The sequence below is a fragment of the Pistacia vera genome, unplaced genomic scaffold, assembly GCF_008641045.1.
Source record: "Pistacia vera cultivar Batoury unplaced genomic scaffold, PisVer_v2 Contig76, whole genome shotgun sequence".
In the NCBI taxonomy this organism is placed as follows: domain Eukaryota; kingdom Viridiplantae; phylum Streptophyta; class Magnoliopsida; order Sapindales; family Anacardiaceae; genus Pistacia; species Pistacia vera.
The window spans coordinates 545949-567046 of NW_022196623.1; the positions used below are offsets into that span (position 1 = coordinate 545949).

General features: G+C 34.6%; 2 protein-coding genes across 2 annotated transcripts; both read left to right on the forward strand.

Annotated features, from left to right (window-relative positions):
• The first annotated feature begins 1012 nt into the window (after nt 1–1012).
• On the forward strand, nt 1013–9672 carry LOC116116029 (pentatricopeptide repeat-containing protein At1g12300, mitochondrial-like). The gene is made up of 3 exons (XM_031402131.1): nt 1013–1755; nt 2053–2617; nt 9421–9672. The coding sequence occupies exons 1-3, from the start codon at nt 1013–1015 to the stop codon at nt 9670–9672; spliced, it is 1560 nt and encodes a 519-aa protein (XP_031257991.1).
• Nucleotides 9673–10329: 657 nt separating this feature from the next.
• LOC116116030 (pentatricopeptide repeat-containing protein At1g63330-like) lies at nt 10330–13406 on the forward strand. Its single transcript, XM_031402132.1, has 3 exons — nt 10330–11070; nt 11272–12204; nt 12830–13406. The coding sequence occupies exons 1-3, from the start codon at nt 10330–10332 to the stop codon at nt 13037–13039; spliced, it is 1884 nt and encodes a 627-aa protein (XP_031257992.1). The 3' UTR covers nt 13040–13406.
• The last annotated feature ends 7692 nt before the right edge of the window (nt 13407–21098 follow it).

Consider the following 21098-nt stretch of genomic DNA (forward strand, 5'->3'; position numbering starts at 1 on the left):
TTCCGGCCATATTGATGGCCCAAAACGGCCATAATAGGCCAGATTTGGCCGTTAACGGCCAGATACATCGATCTGGCCTGATATGGCCGTTTTCGGCCATCAATATGGCAGGAAACGGCCATAACAAAGCCTTCCGGAGCCTCCCACATAATTTTCTTCTTTTTTAGGGGCTCCGGAGATTTTCCGGCTGTGGTTCGCGATGGCGACAGGCGGCGGCAGGAGGTTGGGGTGATTTCGTCATAAATTAAAGTTTTTTTATAAGCGGGGGTGTTTTAGCTAAATCGAAATATTGGGGGTTAAAAGAATTATTCAAAAATTAATAATAAAAATAATATTATATTAATATTTAAAAGAGGGTCAATTTAGTAATTTAAATAACATACCCAGCAATTTATTCCCATAACCAAACATATTAATATAACATACCCACCAACTAACCAAACATATTTTCTTAAAGATTCCCAGTAATCTTCCAAGGTAATCTATCTTTCCAGTAATCTAACATTCCTGAACCAAACGCCCCCTTAAGGTAATATATTATTTAATTAATATAACATTCTTAGTAATCCAACATTTCCTGAACCAAACGCATCCTTAAGGTAATCTATCATTTAATTAATATAACATTCTCAGTAATACAACATTCCCTCACCTATTTTCTTCTAAAGGTGTAAATGATATTAATAAAAAAATATTAATCATATATATAACCTGATAAGAGAAATGCTAAATGTAAAAAAACTATTTTCCAATCGATAAAGATTAAAGAGTGATGCTAAGTAGCCCCCACCTATTTTCTATTAGGAAAATAATACAGTCACCGAAAGTAATGCACCGAATTAATGTACAGAATGACGTGGTATAATTCTAACCGTCGATTAATTATAACTTAATATTAATCGACAGTCAAGATTATATCACGTCATTCTATGCATGAATTCGATACACTACTTTTCGTAACTGTAACATTACTCTTTCTATTAAGCCCCATTTTAAATTTTAATTAAGATGAATGTTTAGCTTGAAACCCAGACAATCCACAAACGGCGCCACTGAAATGTTGCCCAAAAGCTTGATTCGTTGTTTTTCTTCTTCTCCTTCTTTATTCACAAAACCAGGTAAAGTGACTACAACTATTCCACAACATTTAGTACTTAACGTAACCCAGCTTGAGAAATTCCTGAAAAATGATTGTAAAGAAGGTAATGTCACTCTTGATGAAGCACGATATTTCTTTGGATATATGATTCATATGCAACCCAAACCACCAATTTCATCATTCAACCAGTTGTTTGGAGCACTGGCTAAGAAAAAGTTTTATGAAGACGTTAATTTGCTTTACAAGCGAGTGGATTCAATGGGGTTGTTGCCAGATTTAATCACTTTGACTATTTTGATTCATTGCTTTTGCAATGTGGGTCGAGTTTGTGATGGTTTTGTTGTTTTGGGGAGGATTTTGAGGTGGGGTTCTAGCCCTAGTGTTGTGACTTTTAATTCTTTGATTAAAGGTTTGTGTTTGGAGAATAGGAGTATGGAGGCTGTGGAGTTGTTCAAGAAAATGGTTGTGTTTGGGGTTAGGCCTAACGTGATTACATGTGGGACTTTGATTAACGGGTTGTGTAGAACAGGTGATACCAGTATTGCACTTAGGATACACGAAGAGATGGTGGATCAAGGTTTGCAGCCTAATGTGATAATGTATAATACAGTGATAAGTGGGTTTTGCAAGGAGGGGAAGATGGAAGAAGCTAATGGGTATTTGGAATTAATGATTCAAAGAGGTTTGCAGCCTGATGTGGTGACATATAATACAATGATAAGTGGGATTTGCATGGAGGGGAAGATCGAGGAAGCTAATGAATGGTTAGAATTGATGATTCAAAGAGGTTTGCAGCCTGATGTGGTGACATTTACTACAATGATAAGTGGGCTTTGCAAGGAGGGGAAGATTGAGGAAGCTAATGGATTGTTAGAACTAATGATTCAAAGAGGTTTGCAACCAGACATATTTACTTATACAACTTTGATGGATGGTTATTGCTTGCTGCATAGATCTAATGATGCAAAGGAGCTGCTAATCTCTATGGAGAGTAAGGGTTGTAATCCTGATGGTTTTGTTGTTTTTGGGAGGATTTTGAGGCGGCGTTTAAGACCAAATGTTGTGACTTTCACTTTTTTGATTAAAGGTTTTTGTTTAGAGAATAGGAGTTTGGAGGCTATGGAGTTGTTCAAGAAAATGGCTGTGTTTGCGGTCAGGCCTGACGCGCTTATGTATTGGACATTAATTAAGCGGTTGTGTCAGACAGGGAACACTAGCGTTGTGCTTAGATTGCATGAAGAAATGGTTGCTGGTAATGGTGAAGGGGGTGTTATCTGCAAGCCTGATATTATTTCTTATGGTAGTATTATAGATGGTCTTTGCAAAGATGGGTTGGTAGATAAGGCAAAAGAATATTTTTTGGAAATGAAGGGGAAGAGAATTAAGCCAGATGTGGTTGTTTTTAACTCTCTAATTTACGGTTGGTGTTTTGTGGGAAATTTGGAGGAGGCTAAAGGCTTGTTTGTTGAGATGGCAGATCAAGGTTTGCAGCCTAATTTACTGACGTATAATACAATGGTAAGTGGGTTTTGCAAGGAGAGGAAGATAGAGGAAGCTGATTGGTTGTTGGAATTGATTATTCAAAGAGGTTTGGAAATTAGAGAATGCTATCATTCTTTACATGGGAATGATTTCAAAGGGAATTAAACAGACAGTGTTTACGTATAACACTTTGTTAACCAGTTTTTTTCTATCAAACAAAGTTGGAGATGTATGGAAACTATTTGATGAGATGAAACTTTATAATATCGCACCTGATTCAGTTACAATAATATTTTGGTTGATGGGATATGTGAGAATGGTGTTTTGGAGGTAGCAAATTTTTTTATACTTGGAGAACTACTAGTTTAAAATTGCCAGCCTCATTGATGGGTTGTGTAAAAATGGAATGATCGAAATTGCTTTGGAGATATTTCACAAGTTGCCTCAAAAAGGCCTAATGCTAGACGTTGTGACATACTCCATCTTCATCCGTGGGTTTTTGTGAAGAAGGGAAGCTATAAAAAGTATATGATTTGTTATTACAAGCTCCATGTACGCATATTTGACATACATTTTATATTTAATCTCTTAAGTAAATGTTAATCCTAGATCATCTTTTAATATATATGCATCTTCTTTGGTTTAATTTTGTTATCTTCTATTCTTATAATTGGCTTTTCGCTATTTGCATATAACTATTAAGTCTGAACTCTGAACACAGTTGATTGGTTGCATATGATTAAGAAATCTGAATTCACAACCTTCTGATTAGATGTGGAACCTTTCCCCAATCATAGTAATAAGTTAGCCGAAAATGTATGTTTTTTTTTTTTTAAGAAAAAAGGCAAATGAACGAATATAGTGTATAATGTAAATGACAGTAAATCTGTTTTACTGCTTTCTCTGTTTATGCCATCAACCAAATAATCCGTTCTCTTTGTTGAATTGAGGTAGCAAGATAAATTGTTGTTGATGCATGGGTTGCCTTTGTCTTATGAGAAATTACTCCTTGACAGTTCATCGGATTCTGCTTTCGGGATGGATATAATAAAGAGAATGCTGCAGAATGGGCATCCAACCATGCTAGCTGATGAAAGAATTGGGGAGAATAAAGTGGTTTCGGGTCTCTCATATGCACAAATGCAAGCACAAAAGTTTGGACTTTGATAACATGGTAGTGAGTGATGAAGTGAATTAAGTGCTTGTGTAGTGGGAGTCAAATAAATAGAACACGATAATGGTGGCGTGTGTTATTTTAGTTTTGTCAAAGGCAGTATATTGGTTGTGGCGGTGAGTTATTTAAGTAGCATTTCTGATTTTTCGTGGTGGCAGTGATATTGTTGATGGCTCTAACTGGTGGTAACATTAGAATTGGCGTGGTGGTTCAGATTAGATTTGTGTAAATCTGATGGAAATTTTCATGCAACATAGATATGGTATCAAAATTACAATGATCAACTCCGAAGAAGAAGGAAAACAGAAGGTTTTAACTGCCTTGTTACATGTATTATTTTCAACATTCATGATGTTATCTTTGACCTGTTTTTCGATCTCTGTTATCTGACAATTGAATTCAGAAGTTGTTATCTCTGATCTCTTTGTATATTAGGATTGTTTATTTTTTCTGATTCGAGGTCAAATCCTTCCATAGCTGAGACAATGATACATAATACTATAATAAAGGTTGTGATCATGAGTTCTGCACACAATGTGCCTTATAATCAAGAGAATGCTGCAGACTGGGCATCAAACCTGCTGATTCGAGCTTGAGGGATTGGTTCAAACAACACCAGCTCGAGGCTAAGCTCGAGCTTGAATCAGCATGTTGGTTGCCATACTCTTCAATTTTAAGGAAATGTTTTCTGATATATTTAATGGTGATTATATAATTTAGTAGGTTTGATTGAAATGTTGCATGCCATAATCTTCAGTTCTGGTTTTTGGTGATCGCAGTGAGATTATCTTTTCACTATTCAACACAACCCATTACCGTATCTATAATTTGGCATAGTATAATGTTATACAACCTAATAGATCCAAGCAATGAATCGACGAGAAGAATCGAAGTGAATATATTTAATTTGATTCCAATGGCATAGCAAAAAGTTTGCTCAGCCGTTGAAGAGAGATTGAAGAGCCTCACAAAGTGTAAATAATGATGTTGTGTTCTACTTATTAATGCACAATAATAAAGAAAACATTTTGCTGCAAAAATGTTACATGATGATTGTGCTTTATGTTTTCTTTGTTTTTGGAAAGCTTGAAAGATTGTTCGACTTACTATGATCTGAAAGGATGTGCAAAGCAACCAATTCTTGTTGATATCAATGCAATTTTGACTTCAGTTTGTAAACTTAGTGACTTCTACTGCAACTGCTAGTTGGATACCTCTATTAGTTCCATGGCCTGAGTCCGACAAATCTGCTCCTGCAACCACAAAATTCACAGAAAAAATCAGAAGTATTGCTAACTGAATTGCTATATATATGCCATCTCAAGATTAATTGTTTGAACAATCCCCTATTACAGGGCTGACACAGCTCGTCTTGTATCGGTCAGAGTTTTGTTTCTTTTTCTTCTAAGTTTGAGATTTGTATTTATTAGGAGGGTGAATTTATGAAATTGGTCACCCAACTATAAGTTTATTTTCTGCACATTGCCCTTTGTGCACCTGCTGCTGGCAGTTTAACAAACATAGCACTGTTGTAAACTATTTAACTTGTAAAGATTATGCAAAAGCATTACCATTTGCTGCCATGCTCAATTTCACCCTCGAAGAGAGAAAAAAACTTTCGTCAATGCATGCAGTATTCATTCGTTTCATGATTTAGTTCCTAAATAATTTGGTCCAGTTGGTTATATTTTCGCCTGATGCTCAATTGGCTTGACCATTATTACCCAGCAATTTAGCCTTTTGATTAAAGAGTAATGTTAGGTTCATAACTCAATTTCATAATTTTTTCTTACAATCCTTTCGTGATTTGCAACTAATCAGCTTGTAAATGGGTTTCATCTGCTTGTTATGAGTCGTGTTTATCCATTTACGAGCTGATATGTCAGGATTATGAGATTGGTATATCAACCTAACATTATGATTTACTAAATGAGTAAGAATTTTGTTGATTTCCAAGATGATAGAATCACCAAATTAAAGTTACTATCATCACAAGGTTTTACCAAATGCCACCAAATCTTCCTACACATCTTCCAATTACTCCTTTATACTGCATATATGTTAGGGGTGGAAAAAACCGGTTAACCGAAAACTTGAACCGAACTGGTTTTCGGTTAAAAAAATGATTGAACCGAAACCGGTCCGGTTTCGGTTAAAAACTGGTTATGAACTGAACCGAAAATTCGGTTCGGTTAACCGGTTTTAAATCTGTTAAATATTGGGTTGCATTTTTTAGCCCAATTATGAATTATGGCCTGCTTTTTTCAGCTCAATTCGGTCACACTCTACTTTGGCCCATTTTTTTTTCCAATGTTTTTTTTTTACTTGAATTAAAATTATGCTTTACCAAACGATGAAGAAGAAGAAGGCTAAAGTCCAACCAGATGTTCTGTTCTCCCTTCTTATCCAAATCTAAACAGAAAAGTAGTGAAAGAGAAGAAATGGAGAAGACGAAAAAGAAAAAAAAACTGAAAGTGCAAGGTGAAGAAGACGAAAAAGAAAAGGAAAAGTGGAGAAGGAGACGAAGACGAAAAAGAAAGAGAAATTGGTGAAGGAGAGGAAGAGAAGAAGAAGAAAATGTGAAGAAAAACTGAAAAAAGAAAGACAAAGCAGTGAAAGGAGAAAGAAGACAAGAAAGAGAAAACAATGAAAGATAAAAAAGTTGGTGAAGGAGAGGCAGAGTAGAAGATGAAAATGTGAAGAAAAATTGAAAAAAGAAAGAGAAAGCAGTGAAAGGAGAAAGAAGAAGAGGAAAGAAAATAGTGAAAAAAAAAAAAAAAAGTATTTGCATGAGAACCAAACCCAAGAAAATGCGCAGAAAAGCAGAGTAGCAGACTGCAGGTCTGTGGAGCCAATACCAAGAAGAAGGGGGGAATAAGGGATTTTTTTATTTTTTTTCAAAACCGGTTTAATATTATTCTTAAATCATTAATCGAACCAAAAATTTAGTTTAATTATTTTTGAAAATCGAAACCGAACAGGTTAATTTGAAAAACCGGTTTTTCGATTTAATTCGGTTTTCGTTTTTTTTTTTTTTTCCAACCCTAATATATGCAATCAAATCTCACTTCAATCTCTCTCTCTCTCTCTCTGCAAGTCAAATCAACTTTGATGATTGAAAATGAAGTTCTTCACGTGTTTCCCTCCACACAAACATCTTTAACTTTACTGGATTTCATATCAGATGGAAAAATAAGTTCAACAAAATGATGCTCATTTTAATAGAAGAAGATTCTCAAAATTCATCCAGATATGACATGAGAATGCAGTCCGACTAGTGTAAGACTTCCATAAAGTTTGAAGACACCTTCAGCATATGCAAATCTCAACACAAAATCAACTCATATTTCTCATCTAGTTAGAGTGCAAGTAATATTACTCTCTATGGAACCCGATGCTACTGTATTTCTTGGACGGATTGCAGTCTCGTCCAAAGAAGCTAGGCTAGGCCAAAATAACAGTATTATCATATACAATATAGACCTCTTGTCCTGTGTCCGTTTGCGATCATAATGGTAATTAAAGTAGAGAAGACGTATGATTTTTTATTAGATATGGGAAAAAATAGGTGCTCCAGATGTAATTCATATAATACTCTTATGCAAGATTTCTTACGAAATGATAAGGCAACTAAAGAGGTTGAACTGCTTCAGAAAATAATGGACAAAAATGTGATGCCAGATGTAACCCCATTTTCCATAATGGTAGATCTAGTCATCGTGAATGTCTGAAGTTGTTTCCTTTGTTTCCTGTCCAAAAGTCAACGAGAAGCTGACAAGATCAGTCGGTAAATATGAGTAATGCTACAGTTATTGAAGGTTATACACCGAATCTGTACACCGAATGACGTGACAAAATCTTGACTGTTGATTCATTATCAGTTAATATTAATCAACGGTCAATATTCTGTCACGTCATTCGGTGCACAGATTCAGTGCGTAACCTTCGGTGGCTCTATCATTTTCGGGTAAATATTGCCGCACTTGACTATAAAAACTATTTATACGTGTGCATGTTGGGTATTTTCAACCCTAGTTAGTAAATACAGGTACGACAAAAAAAGGGTACGGGAATTTTACGGGTATAATATGGCAAACAGTAAAAAATACGTTTATAAAAATTTAGCCATAAAATTCGGATACGAGAAAAATACGGTACGGGTATATACAGGTTTAATACGGTGTATTGTCAATAATATGTTTTGAAAAATACGATAATATCAATCTTAGTTTTAATACTTTTATGGATTACTTGACTAAAATCAATATAGTATTTCAAATGCAAAGTATTCAATTAACCAATAACACAAATATACAATATATAACTAATATTCAAATTATAGTCTCCAAACTCAAACACAATATTTAGCCACGATTCTTTACTGATTTAAAACTTGATAAGTTTGATATTAAATGCAACTAATTTTAACTTCCCATTAATCCATTAAATTATTTAAATCAAAAACTAAAATTTTGTCTCACAGATCTATATAAAAGATTAGTGGTTCAATATCTAACTATTATTTTTATACCTAATATATGACAGTTTTTTTTTCACAATAAATTATTATTTTAATATCTTAATCCAATCTAATTTATCAGATAACATGAAAATAATTTAAAAATATGAAATTATTTGTATGTGTGTTTGAGTTTAAATGTAAAGGTGTCAGGTTGTGGGGAATGGGCGGGAAAATGGATGTCTTTGAGAGGGTTATTTTTTATTCCCTCCTTTTCCAATCTCTTCTCTTACGCCTTACCACTAATTTCTTCTTCCCCCACTAAAACGACGTCGTTTCAATTAGTTTTTTTTTTTTTTTTTTCAAAAATTCGCGAATAATTCAGTAGTCCTTTGTATAATACGTATAAAATTCGTATTTACTAATTAGGCTTTCAACAAAATTTAAAGGGGAGAACAACATATTCCCACCCAAGGTTTGGCAAAATAACACTTTCCCACCCATTAATTTTTAAAATGATACTTTCTCACCCACCAGTATGTTTCATTAGGAAAATATGTTCTAAAGAAGGGCAAGATAGTCAATTTATGTGAGCCTTGCATAAGACTTTGTTGCACTCTCTTCAGCTTATTAAATTCTCTGACTCTCTTTGTTTATTAGAAAAGAAGTCGTAAGAAAAAAAACCTATTAGCGTTTTTTCTCTACAACAATTGAATTGAGATCTCATCAATGGCTAACATTAATCTCCTCCGACGAATCATCAAGGTTACGCTCTCTCTCTCTCCCTATTTTGAGTTATGTGCATTTAGGTTTGTTTGGTTGGGTTTCGATGGAGTTGATTTTGTGGTTTTTGGATACAGCTCCCGGGATAAGTGCTTCACCGTCGAAGGATAATTCTTATGGTAAATTGTTGAGTAATATATTGCTTTTTATGTCACATAATTCTTATGGTTGCTTTGGTTATGTAAAGTTGGAATTCCCATTTGGGTTCTAGAGGTTTGTTCACAGAGGCTGTCTATCATAGACGTTGAATATATCTTTCATGACATTCTCTATTAGATTTTACCTACTCCGTATAGCGCTTTTTGGCTTAAGTTATGTGATGAAAGTGGGTGGTGAATTTTGCTTATTGCTTCTAGTCATTTATTTGGCGTGTGATGAAAGCCTCAATCAAGCTGTTTTGTATGCAGTTCTGGATTGTGTCAGGCAACTAAAAAATTCAGTGAAGATAAGGTGAAGCAATGCATTGACGCAAAATTAAATGGAGATTACCCTCCTAAGGCAGTTGCAGAGGTACTGAAGATGGTAACTTTAGTTGAAAATAATACATCAAACTCAAGGTTTCTTGATGGAAGAGCAAAAGATTGTGAAGAAGGTTTTGAAGATCCAAAAAGCAAAGGAAAAGCAAACTTCAAGGAGCTAGAAAGCGGGAGGGTGAAAGCAAAACTTGGATTTTAATAAATGAATGAGGAGCTGGAAAAGTTGTTTTCTTTGTATTGAATTCCCTGTTTTTATTGGGTTTGAATTGATAAAATTTCTTATATATATTATTTTATTTGGGTTTGAATTGACAAAATTTAAATATAAATGTCAGTTTAATTGTAGCAAATATAAGGACAAACTAGTAATTTAAAAAATCTAATGGATTTTCATTGATTTAAAACATTATTTTTAATAAACAATTGGAGGGACAAATTTGATACATAGTTAAGGGCATATTAGTAATTTCATATTTAAAGAGGGGTATGTTGATAATTGACTTTACTGACATGACATAAAATAATAATAAAATTATTAAGTCAAATAATGAATGGTGATTTTGTCTTTACAGTCAAATAGTAATAGAATTTTCTAACAAAACGTGGGTAAGAAAGTGTCATTTTGTGAAACCTTGGGTGGGAACGTGTCGTTCTCCCAATGAAAAAGAGAGGAATAGTGACAAAGAGAAAAATTAAGCTTAACATATTGAATTTTTCTATCAAGATAAAAAAGTAAATAAAAAATATATAAAGAGGAAAGATGAATGTTTAGCAAACCCTACCTTAAAAAGACTAAGCCAGTTTGAAGTTTGTTTGAACCCCAGATAATCCACAAGGCACAAACGGCGCTACTGAAATGGTGCTCAAAAGCTTGATTCGTCGTTTTTCTTCTTCTCCTTCTTCATTCACAAAACCAGGTAAAGTTACTACAACCATACCACAAGATTTAGTACTTAAAGTAACCCAGCTTGAGAAATTCCTCCAAAATGATTGTAAAGAAGGTAATGTCACTCTTGATGAAGCACGATATTTCTTTGAATACATGATTCATTTGCAACCAAAACCATCAATTTCATCTTTCAACCAGTTGCTTGGAGCACTGGCTAAGAAAAAGTTTTATGAAGATGTTATTTTGCTTTACAAGCGAGTGGGTTCGATGGGGTTGTTGCCCGATCTTTATACTTTGAATATTTTGATCAATTGCTTTTGTAATGTGGGTCGAGTTTGTGATGGTTTTGTTGTTTTTGGGAGGATTTTGAAGCGGGGTTTTAACCCAAATGCTGTGACTTTGACTTCTTTGATTAAAGGTTTGTGTTTAGAGAATAGGAGTATGGAGGCTGTGGAGTTGTTCATGAAAATGGCTGTGTTTGGGGTTAGGCCTAACGTGATAACGTATGGGACTTTGATTAACGGTTTATGTCGAACAGGGAAAACGAGTATTGCGCTTAGGATACACGAAAAGATGGTGGATCAAGGTTTGCAGCCTAATGTGCTGACGTTTAATACAATGATAAGTGGGCTTTGCAGGGAGGGGAAGATGGAGGAAGCTAATGGATTGTTAGAATTGATGATTCAAAGAGGCTTGCAACCTGATGTGGTGACGTTTAGTACAATGATAAATGGGCTTTGCAGGGAGGGGAAGATGGAGGAAGCTAATGGATTGTTAGAATTGATGATTCAAAGAGGCTTGCAGCCTGATGTGGTGACGTTTAGTACAATGATAAATGGGCTTTGCAGGGAGGGGAAGATGGAGGAAGCTAATGGATTGTTAGAATTGATGATTCAAAGAGGTTTGCAGCCTAATGTGGTGACGTATAATACAATGATAAGTGGGCTTTGCAAGGAGGGGAAGATGGAGGAAGCTAATGGATTGTTAGAATTAATGATTCAAAGAGGTTTGCAGCCTAACGTGGTGACGTTTACTACGATGATAAGTGGGCTTTGCAATGAGGGGAAGATGGAGGAAGCTAATGGATTGTTAGAATTAATGATTCAAAGAGGTTTGCAGCCTAATGTGGTGACGTATAATACAATGATAAGTGGGCTTTGCAAGGAGGGGAAGATGGAGGAAGCTAATGGATTGTTAGAATTAATGATTCAAAGAGGTTTGCAACCAAACATAGTTACTTATACAACTTTGATGGATGGTTATTGTTTGCTGCATAGATCTAATGATGCAAAGGAGCTGCAAATCTCTACGGAGAGTAAGGGTTGTAAGCCTTATGGTTTTGTTGTTTTTGGGATGATTTTGAGGCGGGGTTTAAGACCAAATGTTGTGACTTTCACTTCGTTGATTAAAGGTTTGTGTTTAGAGAATAGGAGTTTGGAGGCTATGGAGTTGTTCAGGAAAATGGCTGTGTTTGGGGTCAGGCCTGACGCGATTACGTATTGGACATTGATTAAGGGGTTGTGTTGGACAGGGAACACTAGTGTTGCGCTTAGATTGCATGAAGAAATGGTTGCTTTTAATGGTGAAGGGGTTGTTATCTGTAAGCCCGATATTGTTTCTTATGGTAGTATTATAGATGTTCTTTGCAAAGATGGGTTGGTTGATAAGGCAAAAGAATTTTTTTTGGAAATGAAGGGGAAGAGAATTAAGCCAGATGTGGTTGTTTTTAACTCTCTAATTTACGGTTGGTGTTTTGTGGGAAATTTGGAGGAGGCTAAAGGCTTGTTTGTTGAGATGGCAGATCAAGGTTTTCAGCCTAATTTACTGACGTATAATACAATTGTAAGTGGGTTTTGCAAGGAGGGGAAGATAGAAGAAGCTAATTGGTTGTTGGAATTGATTATTCATAGAGGCTTGGAAATTAGAGAATGCTATCAGTCTTTACAAGGGAATGATTTCAAAGGGAATTAAACAAACAGTGTTTACATATGACACTTTGTTAACCAGTCTTTTTCTATGAAATAAAGTTGGAGATGCCCGGAAACTATTTGATGAAATGAAACTTTATAGTGTCGCACCTGATTCGGTTACAAAATTGTTTGGTTTAATTTTATTATCTTCTTTTCTTATAATTGGCTTTTCGCTATTTGCATATAACTAGTAAGTCTGAACTCTGAACACAGTTGATTGGTTGCATATGATTAAGAAATATTAATTCACAACCTTCTTATTAGATGCGGAACCTTTCCCCAACCGTAGTAATAAGTTAGCCGAAATTTTATGTATTTTTTTTAAGAAAAAAGGCAAATGAACGAATATAGTGTATAAGGTAATGATCTTTTTTACTGCTTTCTTTATTCATGCCATCAACCAAATAATCCGATCTCCTCGTTGAATTGAGGTAGCAAGATAAATTGTTGTTGATGCATGTGTTGCCTTTGTCTTATTAGAAATTACTCCTTGACAGTTCATCGGATTCTGCTTTCGGAATGGATATAATAAAGAGAACACTGCAGACTGGGCATCCAATCATTCTCAGCTGATGAAAGAGTTGGGGAGAATAAACTGGTTTTTGGTCTCTCATATGCACAAATGCAAGCACAAAAGTTTGGACTTCGATAACGTAGTAGTGAGTGATGGAAGTGAATTAACTGCTAGTGTTGTGGAAGTAAAATAACTAGAACACGATAATGGTGGCGTGTGTTGTTTGGGTTTTGTCAAAGGCAGTATATTGGTTGTAGTGGTGAGTTATTTAATTAGCAGTTCTTGTTTTTGGTGATGGCAGTGATATTATTGATGGCTCTAATCGTGGGTACATTAGAATTGGCGATGCTGGTGGTGGTTCAGATTAGATTTGTGTAAATCTGATGGAAATTTTAATGCAACATAGATATGGTTGATCAAAATTACGATGATCAACTCTGAAGAAAAAGGAGAAGAGAAGGTTTTAACCGTCTAGTTACATGTATTATTTTCAACATTCATGATGTTATCTTTGACCTGTTTTTCAATCTCTGTTATCTGACAATTGAATTCAAAAGTTGTTATCTCTGATCCCTTGGTATATTAGGATTGTTTATTTTTTCTGTTTCGAGGTCAAATCCTTCCATGGCCGAGAGACAATGATACATAATACTATAATAAAGGTTGTGATCATGAGTTCTGCACACAATGTGCCTTATAATAAAGAGAATGCTGCAGACTGGGCATCCAACCTGCTGATTCGAGCTCGAGCTTAGCCTCGGTTGGGTGCCATACTCTTTAGTTTTTAGGAAATGTTTTCTGATATATTTAATGGTGATTATATACTTTAGCAGGTTTGATTGAAATGTTGCATGCCATACTCTTCAGTATAATGTTATATAACCCAAGGGATCCTAGCAATGAATCGATGAGAAGAATCGAACTCTGTTTTAAAACTCGAACCGGGCCGACCGGTCCAACCTGTTCAACCAGGATCCGATTGTGTGTCCGGTCCGGGTTAATATGAAGCCCATTTATACTTGAAAAGCCGCTTTAACCTTACCATTAAACCGGGTGAACAATTTAAATCGCCTGATCCAATCGGGCCGTTTGATAAACCGGTTCACTATTTCGCAAGTAAAAAAAAAGCCCTAAATGTATTCATTTTTCAGTTTCTCTATGCAGCCACTCTCCGAAATTCGCAACAACTCTCTGAAATCACCCCTCAATCTCAATCAACTTCACTCTCTGAAGTCTGAAATCGCAACCATTGTCTCAATCACAACTCCACTCTCTAAAATTGACGACACCTCCCTCCCTCGCTGGAAATCGATGATGACGCCTCCCTCCTTGCTCGACTACAATGCCTCCCTCCTTGCTTGTCAACAACGACGATGCCTCCCTCCTTGCTCGACAACGACGATGTCGCCTCCCTCCTTGCTCGACGATGACGACAACACCTCCCTCCCTCGCTGGAAATCAACAACGACGACAATTGAAGACACATCTGGTTTATTTGATTATCTTTTTCTGCATTCGGAAGTATTGTTTTGATTATTTGATTGGAAGTTTTGTTTTGATTATAATACTTGGTTTATTCAATGTTTTAAAACCCAACCCGGGGTGAAACCGACAAAGCTTCTGGGTTCCGGGTTGACTAGTTTAACCGGTTTGACCAACGGTCAAATCGGTTGACAAAAACTTTTAAAATTCAGTAAATATACCCATAAAAATTACAGTTAAGTCTTTATAGGTTTGAAATTTATCAAACACCCCCCAACTGCAAATCGACCGACGACTGATTAGCAGCGGCAACACCCCAGATGTAACCCCAATCGTCCCTTGAGCCCATTTCCATCAAAATATACCTAAGATCTAGCCGAAATAGGTTTGATTTCGGCCAGAACTCATCGACGTTGACGTCGGCATTCCAGGCCAGATCCCATCGATTCCGGCAACAACAACCCTTCCCAGCACCTCAGAATTACTCCCATTTTCCTCCTGACCAAAACCCACCCACCCCACCCCCGTTAGCCTCGTCAATCGCCGGAAAAATCTCATCGTTGCCGCTGCCAGTTTTGTTCGATTTCCGGTCGATTTACTCACCGGAAATCAAACTTTCACCACCATTACATTCATAGGAAATAGCTCTTCAAAAGCCCCAACATTCCGACAGTTAATTGTTTGCCGATCATCACCGGAAATTCTAGGGTATTGGGTGAATAGGAAAAAATTAAAGCCGGCCCGTTGAAGCTTCCGAGTCCCGGTTCAACCGGCCGGGCCGAGCCAGGTTTTAAAACATTGGGTTTATTTGATTGGAAGTTGATTTTTTCTTTTGTTGGTAGAATCCTCCAAATTTGAAAGTTTTGTTTCGATTATTTGATTAGAAGTTACAGAATTATTTTACTCGAATCTAGAAGATACTTTGAAGGTACTCAGATTATTTGTGTTTTCTCCCTCTAGTTGAATAACCCAGATTTGCCCAAACCTGAGAATAAAGAGATACAATGCTTAAATTAAAAGTTAAGGTGCCTTTTGGAATAGCATTCTAATTCCGCATTTCAAGCATGTTGTAATCTACAAAAGTTTTTGTCAATTATAAATTTTGGTTGGAGCTATAACATATTATATTGTATGTTGGGATTGTTGTTAAATCATGTTTAGATTGTTATTGAGTTTGAATTATGTTGGTGCTGTAATTAAGCTGTTATTGAAAATTTGAAAATTGTTCAAAAATGAAAAATCTGGATTTTTTTGGAAGTGTAGACGTCATCATGCTGATGTCAGTATGATGATGTCATCAATCCAACCAGTTTGACCAACCGACCCGTGACTCGGGCAGCAGATCGGATTGTCCTCCAGTTTGGGTTTTAAAACAATGGAATCCAAGTGATATATTTAACTTGATTCCAATGGCATACCAAAAAGTTTGCTCAACAGTTGAAGACAGACCGAAGAGCCTCACAAAGTGTAAATAATGATGTTGTGTTCTACTTATTAATGCACAATAATCTTGAAAGATTGTTCAACTTACTATGATATGAAAGGAGTGCAAAGCAACCAATTCTTGTTGCTATCAATGCAATTTTGACTTGAGTTTGTAAACTTAGTGACTTCTAGCAAATGCTAGTTGGATATCTCTATAGTTCCATGGCCTAAGTCTGAAAAATCTGCTCCTGCAACCACAATTCATTGATAAAGTCAGAAGTATTATATATCGTGAATAAAGTGTGTTTCTTATCGGGGGTTGTTCCATTTAAGCTTGGTGATCTTTTTTTCTTTCTATCAACCTAAATTACTTCGTAAGTTTATGGTGCTTCCATCGGTGTCTAATATAGTATCAAAATGTTTGAAGAACTCAATGGAGAGAAAAATAGATGTTTGATGCAAGTAGTTGTCTTACAATCGAAAGGTCGGCCAGCATAATGAAGGAACAATAGAATGATCCTTGTTCCCGTTGTTGACATAGGCCTAAGTCTAACAAATCTACTCCTGCAACCACAAATTCACTGATAAAGTAAAAGTATTATATATGTGAATAAAGTGTGTTTCTTATCGCGGGTTAGTTCCATTTAAGCTTGGTATCTTTTTTTTCCTTCTATCAACTAAATACTTCGTAAGTTTTATGTGCTTCCATCGGTGTCTACTATATAGTATCAAAATGTTTGAAGAACTCAATAGAGAAAACATAGCAGTTTGATGCAAGTAGTTGTCTACAAATGAAAGTCGGCCAGCTAATGAGGAACAATAGAATGATTCTTGTTACCGTTGTTGACATAAAGCAAGTTGCAAAATTCAGATGCTTCGTCATCTTTGTTGCAAGTGTATTGAGTTCTCTCAAGGTGGTGGCAGCATAGGTGAAGCAATGACCATGTTCAAATCTACAATGTTGCAAAGGGAATATGGTCTTAATATGCAAACCCTAAATACATGTAATGAAACCACAAAAAAAAACAAGAAATCGTGAAGAGAGTCTCGAACTGATAGACATGCTAAAACATTATCCTCACTTAAGAATGTGGCAAAGTAAAATTATTTCTCTTAGATCCATACAGATACACTTATATTCTTTTTGGAATATATAAAAACTATATAATACAATTTAAACTTAGAAACAGTAAAAGTAATTATGTGACTATCTTAGTTATCAAAGTGAGGAAAAATAAGATTAACAAATGATGCTCATTTTAATGAAAGATATCCCAAAATCCATCCAGATATGAAACGAGAATGCATCCAACTAGTGTAAGACTAATAATTTTTTTTTTTTTTTTTTACCAAAGATGTCCGGTCAGCTGTGCGCACCAACTAATCCTCCAAGGTCCTGAAGTTGACAACTAGTTAAATCCCTCCAATAACCACCCCTATTAACACACAGATGGAATGAATCAGGACCTCTTAAAAATATATCAAAAATTTAGTTAACCACACGATCATCCAATGGTGGTGGACCTCTATAAAGTTTGAAGACACCTTTAACAGATGCAAATATCAACACCAAATCAACTCATATTCTCTTCTAGTTATGAGTGCAAGTAATATTAATCGCAATGGAACCAAATGCTGCATATTTCTTGGACGGATTGTAGTCGTCCAAAAGAGCTAGGCTAGGCTAAAATGACAAAAAATATTGCGATATACAGTATAGATCTCTGCCTTGTGTCCGATTCGATCATATGGTATTTAAAGTAGTGTTCATCAAAGAGTGACGCTAAATAGCCCCCACCAATTTTATATTAAGCCACCATTTTCAATTGTAATTAAGAGAAATTGTAAATAAAAAATATAAAGACGAAAGGTGAATGCTTAGCAAGGGGGTAGTTTATTAAAACAACCTTCAAGTTTGAATTTAATTAAAAGGCTATCAAGTTTTAAAATTTTACTAAATAGCCAATTATGATTAAGGGTAATTAAACTTGATTAGTGCTTAATTAGGATTAATAAAGGATGTAATCTTTTAAAAATTATAATATATTCCCAAAAACCCGAAATTCTTGCAAATCCCAAAACCCGAAATTCTTGCAAACAAACCCAAACTTCTTCTTCCTCCCGCCATTAACGCATCTCCACCTTGGTTGCTGTTTCTCTTAGCTTCGTCTACATCTTCTCTTCCTCTTCCTCTACATCTCTTCTTCCTCATTCCTCTATATATCTTGTTCCTCCGCCATTAACATTTTCTTCTTCTCCAAATTAACATCTTCTCCGCCAAAGATCCCCTCTCCTCTCCTCCTAACATTTTGGTAAGGATTGTATCTCTCTTTACATTTATATTTAGATTTACAAGATTTAATAATGGATGGAGTTTGGGTTTGATTTTGATTTAGTTGTTAGGTTGTTGGGTTGTGTTTGATGTAATGCAAGTTGAAAGGAGTGAAATTTGTTGAAAATTGTTTTGGGTATGATGGACGATTGTAGGTGGAGTGCTGAAAATGTTTGTTTGATCTGATGGATCACTTAAGCGATCTAGTATATGACAGAAGATCACTTAAGCGATCTGGTATAAGTTTTGTATATGGTATCAGATCGCTTAAGCGACTGGTATATGACAGAAGATCGCTTAAGCGATCTGGTATAAGTTGGTATATGGTGCAGATCGCTTAAGCGATCAGATATATGGCAGTAGATGGCTTAAGCAATCAGGCTATTTCTACTAGATCGTTAAGGATATATGGCGCTTAAGCGATGCAGTAAGCAATATACTTCGGTAAGAAATTATATTCCATAATGTTATTTAATATTTAGTACTTTTTTATTAATTATTAATTATTTTTTCATTTCAATAGAATGTGAAAAGAACACTTCGATCTTTGTCAATCAGCACCATACATAAAACTGAAAAATCTATTGTATTCTATTATTTTGTTAGTTCTTGACAAGAAAGTAATAAAAAAAAAATATAATATGATATAAATTGAACTCTGTAACCATCTGCTCTGCACTCTGTAGACCAAGGCTAAATAGACAAGATCGCTTAAGCGATTAAGGGTAATTTACTTAATTTTTATTTTTTATGTTGTGGACATATGTTTAATATAGACGTAAAATGACTAATTAATTAAAATATAATAACGGTTTAGGGTCCACTGAAAACAACTGTACACCTGATATGTTTAATATAGACGTAAACATTCTACACTATATATGTTTAATATAGCCGTAAAGAACTAATTAATTAAAATATAATAACGGTCATGATCCACTAATAAACCGTACACCTGATATGTTTAATATAGAAGTAAACATTCTCAATCTATATGTTTGATATAGCCGTAAAAGAATTAATTTAATCAAAATAATAAACGACATAGTCCACTAGACGAATCGTACACCTGATATGTTAATATAGACATAAACATTTATACCATATATGTTTATAGTGGGAAAGAACTAATTTAATTAAGATATAATAAACGATCATGGTTTACTGACGAATTGTACATCTGATATGTTTAATAAGACGTAAACACTCTACACCATATATGGTTAATATAGGCTTAAAAGAACTAATTTAATTAAAAATAATATCGATTATAGTCCACTGAATGAATCGTACCTGAAATATTTAATATAGACATAAACATTCTACACCATATATGTTTAATATAGCCGTAAAAGAACTAATTTAAAAATATAATATCGGTCATGATCCACTGAAGAATGTACATTTGATATATTTAATATAGACGTAAACATTCTACACCATATATGTTTAAATAGCCGTAAAAGAACTAATTTAATTAAATTAATAACGGTCATGGTCCACTGAACGAATTGTACACCTGATATGTTTAATATAGACGTAAACATTCTACACCATATGTGTTTAATATAGCCGTAAAAGAACTAATTTAATTAAAAATAATAACGGTCATAGTCTATTGAAGAAATCGTACACCTGATGTTTAATATAGATATAAACATTCTACACCATATATGTTTAACATAGCCGTAAAAGAACTAATTAATTAAAATATAATAATGGTCATGGTCCACTGAACGAAAGTACACCTGATATGTTAATATAGACGTAAACATTCTATACATATGTGTTAAATAGTCGTTAAAAGAACTAATTTAATTAAAATAATAACGTCATAGTTATTGAACAAACCGTACCTGGTATGTTTAATATAGATATAAACATTAACCATATATGTTTAACATAGCCATAAAAGAACTAATTAATTAAAAAATATAAACGGTCATGGTCCACTGAACGAATCGTACACATGATATGTTTAATATAGACGTAACATTCTACACCATATATGTAATATACTGTAAAAGAACTAATTTAATTAAAATATATATCGGTTATGGTCCATTTAATGAATCGTACACTTGATTATATAATAAGATATAAACATTTTACACCATATATGTTTAATAGCGTAAAAGAACTAATTTAATTAAAATAGTATCAGTCATGATCCACTGAATGAATCGTACACTTGATATATTTAATATGAAGTAAACATCTATACCAATGTGTTTAATATAGTCGTAAAGAACTAATTGAATTTATACCTGATATGTTTAATATAGATGTAAATATTATATACCATAAATGTTTAATATAGCCGTAAAGAACTAATAATAAAATATAATATGGTCATGATCCACTGAATGAATCGTACACCTTATATGTCTAAGATATGTTTAATATAGACGTAACATCTATACCATAGGGTTAATATAGTCGTTAAAAGAACTAATTGAATTTTATACCTGATATGTTTAATATAGATGTAAATATTATATACCATAAATGTTTAATATAGCCGTAAAAGAACTAATTTAATTAAAATATAATAATGGTCATGATCCACTGAATGAATCGTACACCTTATATGTCTAAGATAGTGTTAATCGCTTAACCAATCTAATGAAATACAATAAAAATAATCCAAATACACTGGATCGCTTAAGAGATTTCATTTCTCGCTTAAGCGATCCTATGTATATAGACTTAGTAGCTTAAGAGATCTGGTTGTATTTATGTTATCGCTTAAGCGATTCTATGCTTTTACACTTGGTCACTTAAGCGATCACGAACAAGACAGAATCAATAAGTGCCCAGACGCACGATCGCTTAAGCAATTTATTCTATTGCTTAAGCGATCCTTTGCTTTTAATCTTGGTCGCTTAAGCGATCATGTCCGAGGCAGAATAAACTTCTGCCTAGATGCACAATCGCTTAAGCGATTAAGTGTATCACTTAAGTGATTCTTCGCTTTTACTATTGGTCGCTTAAGCGATTAAGTGTATCGCTT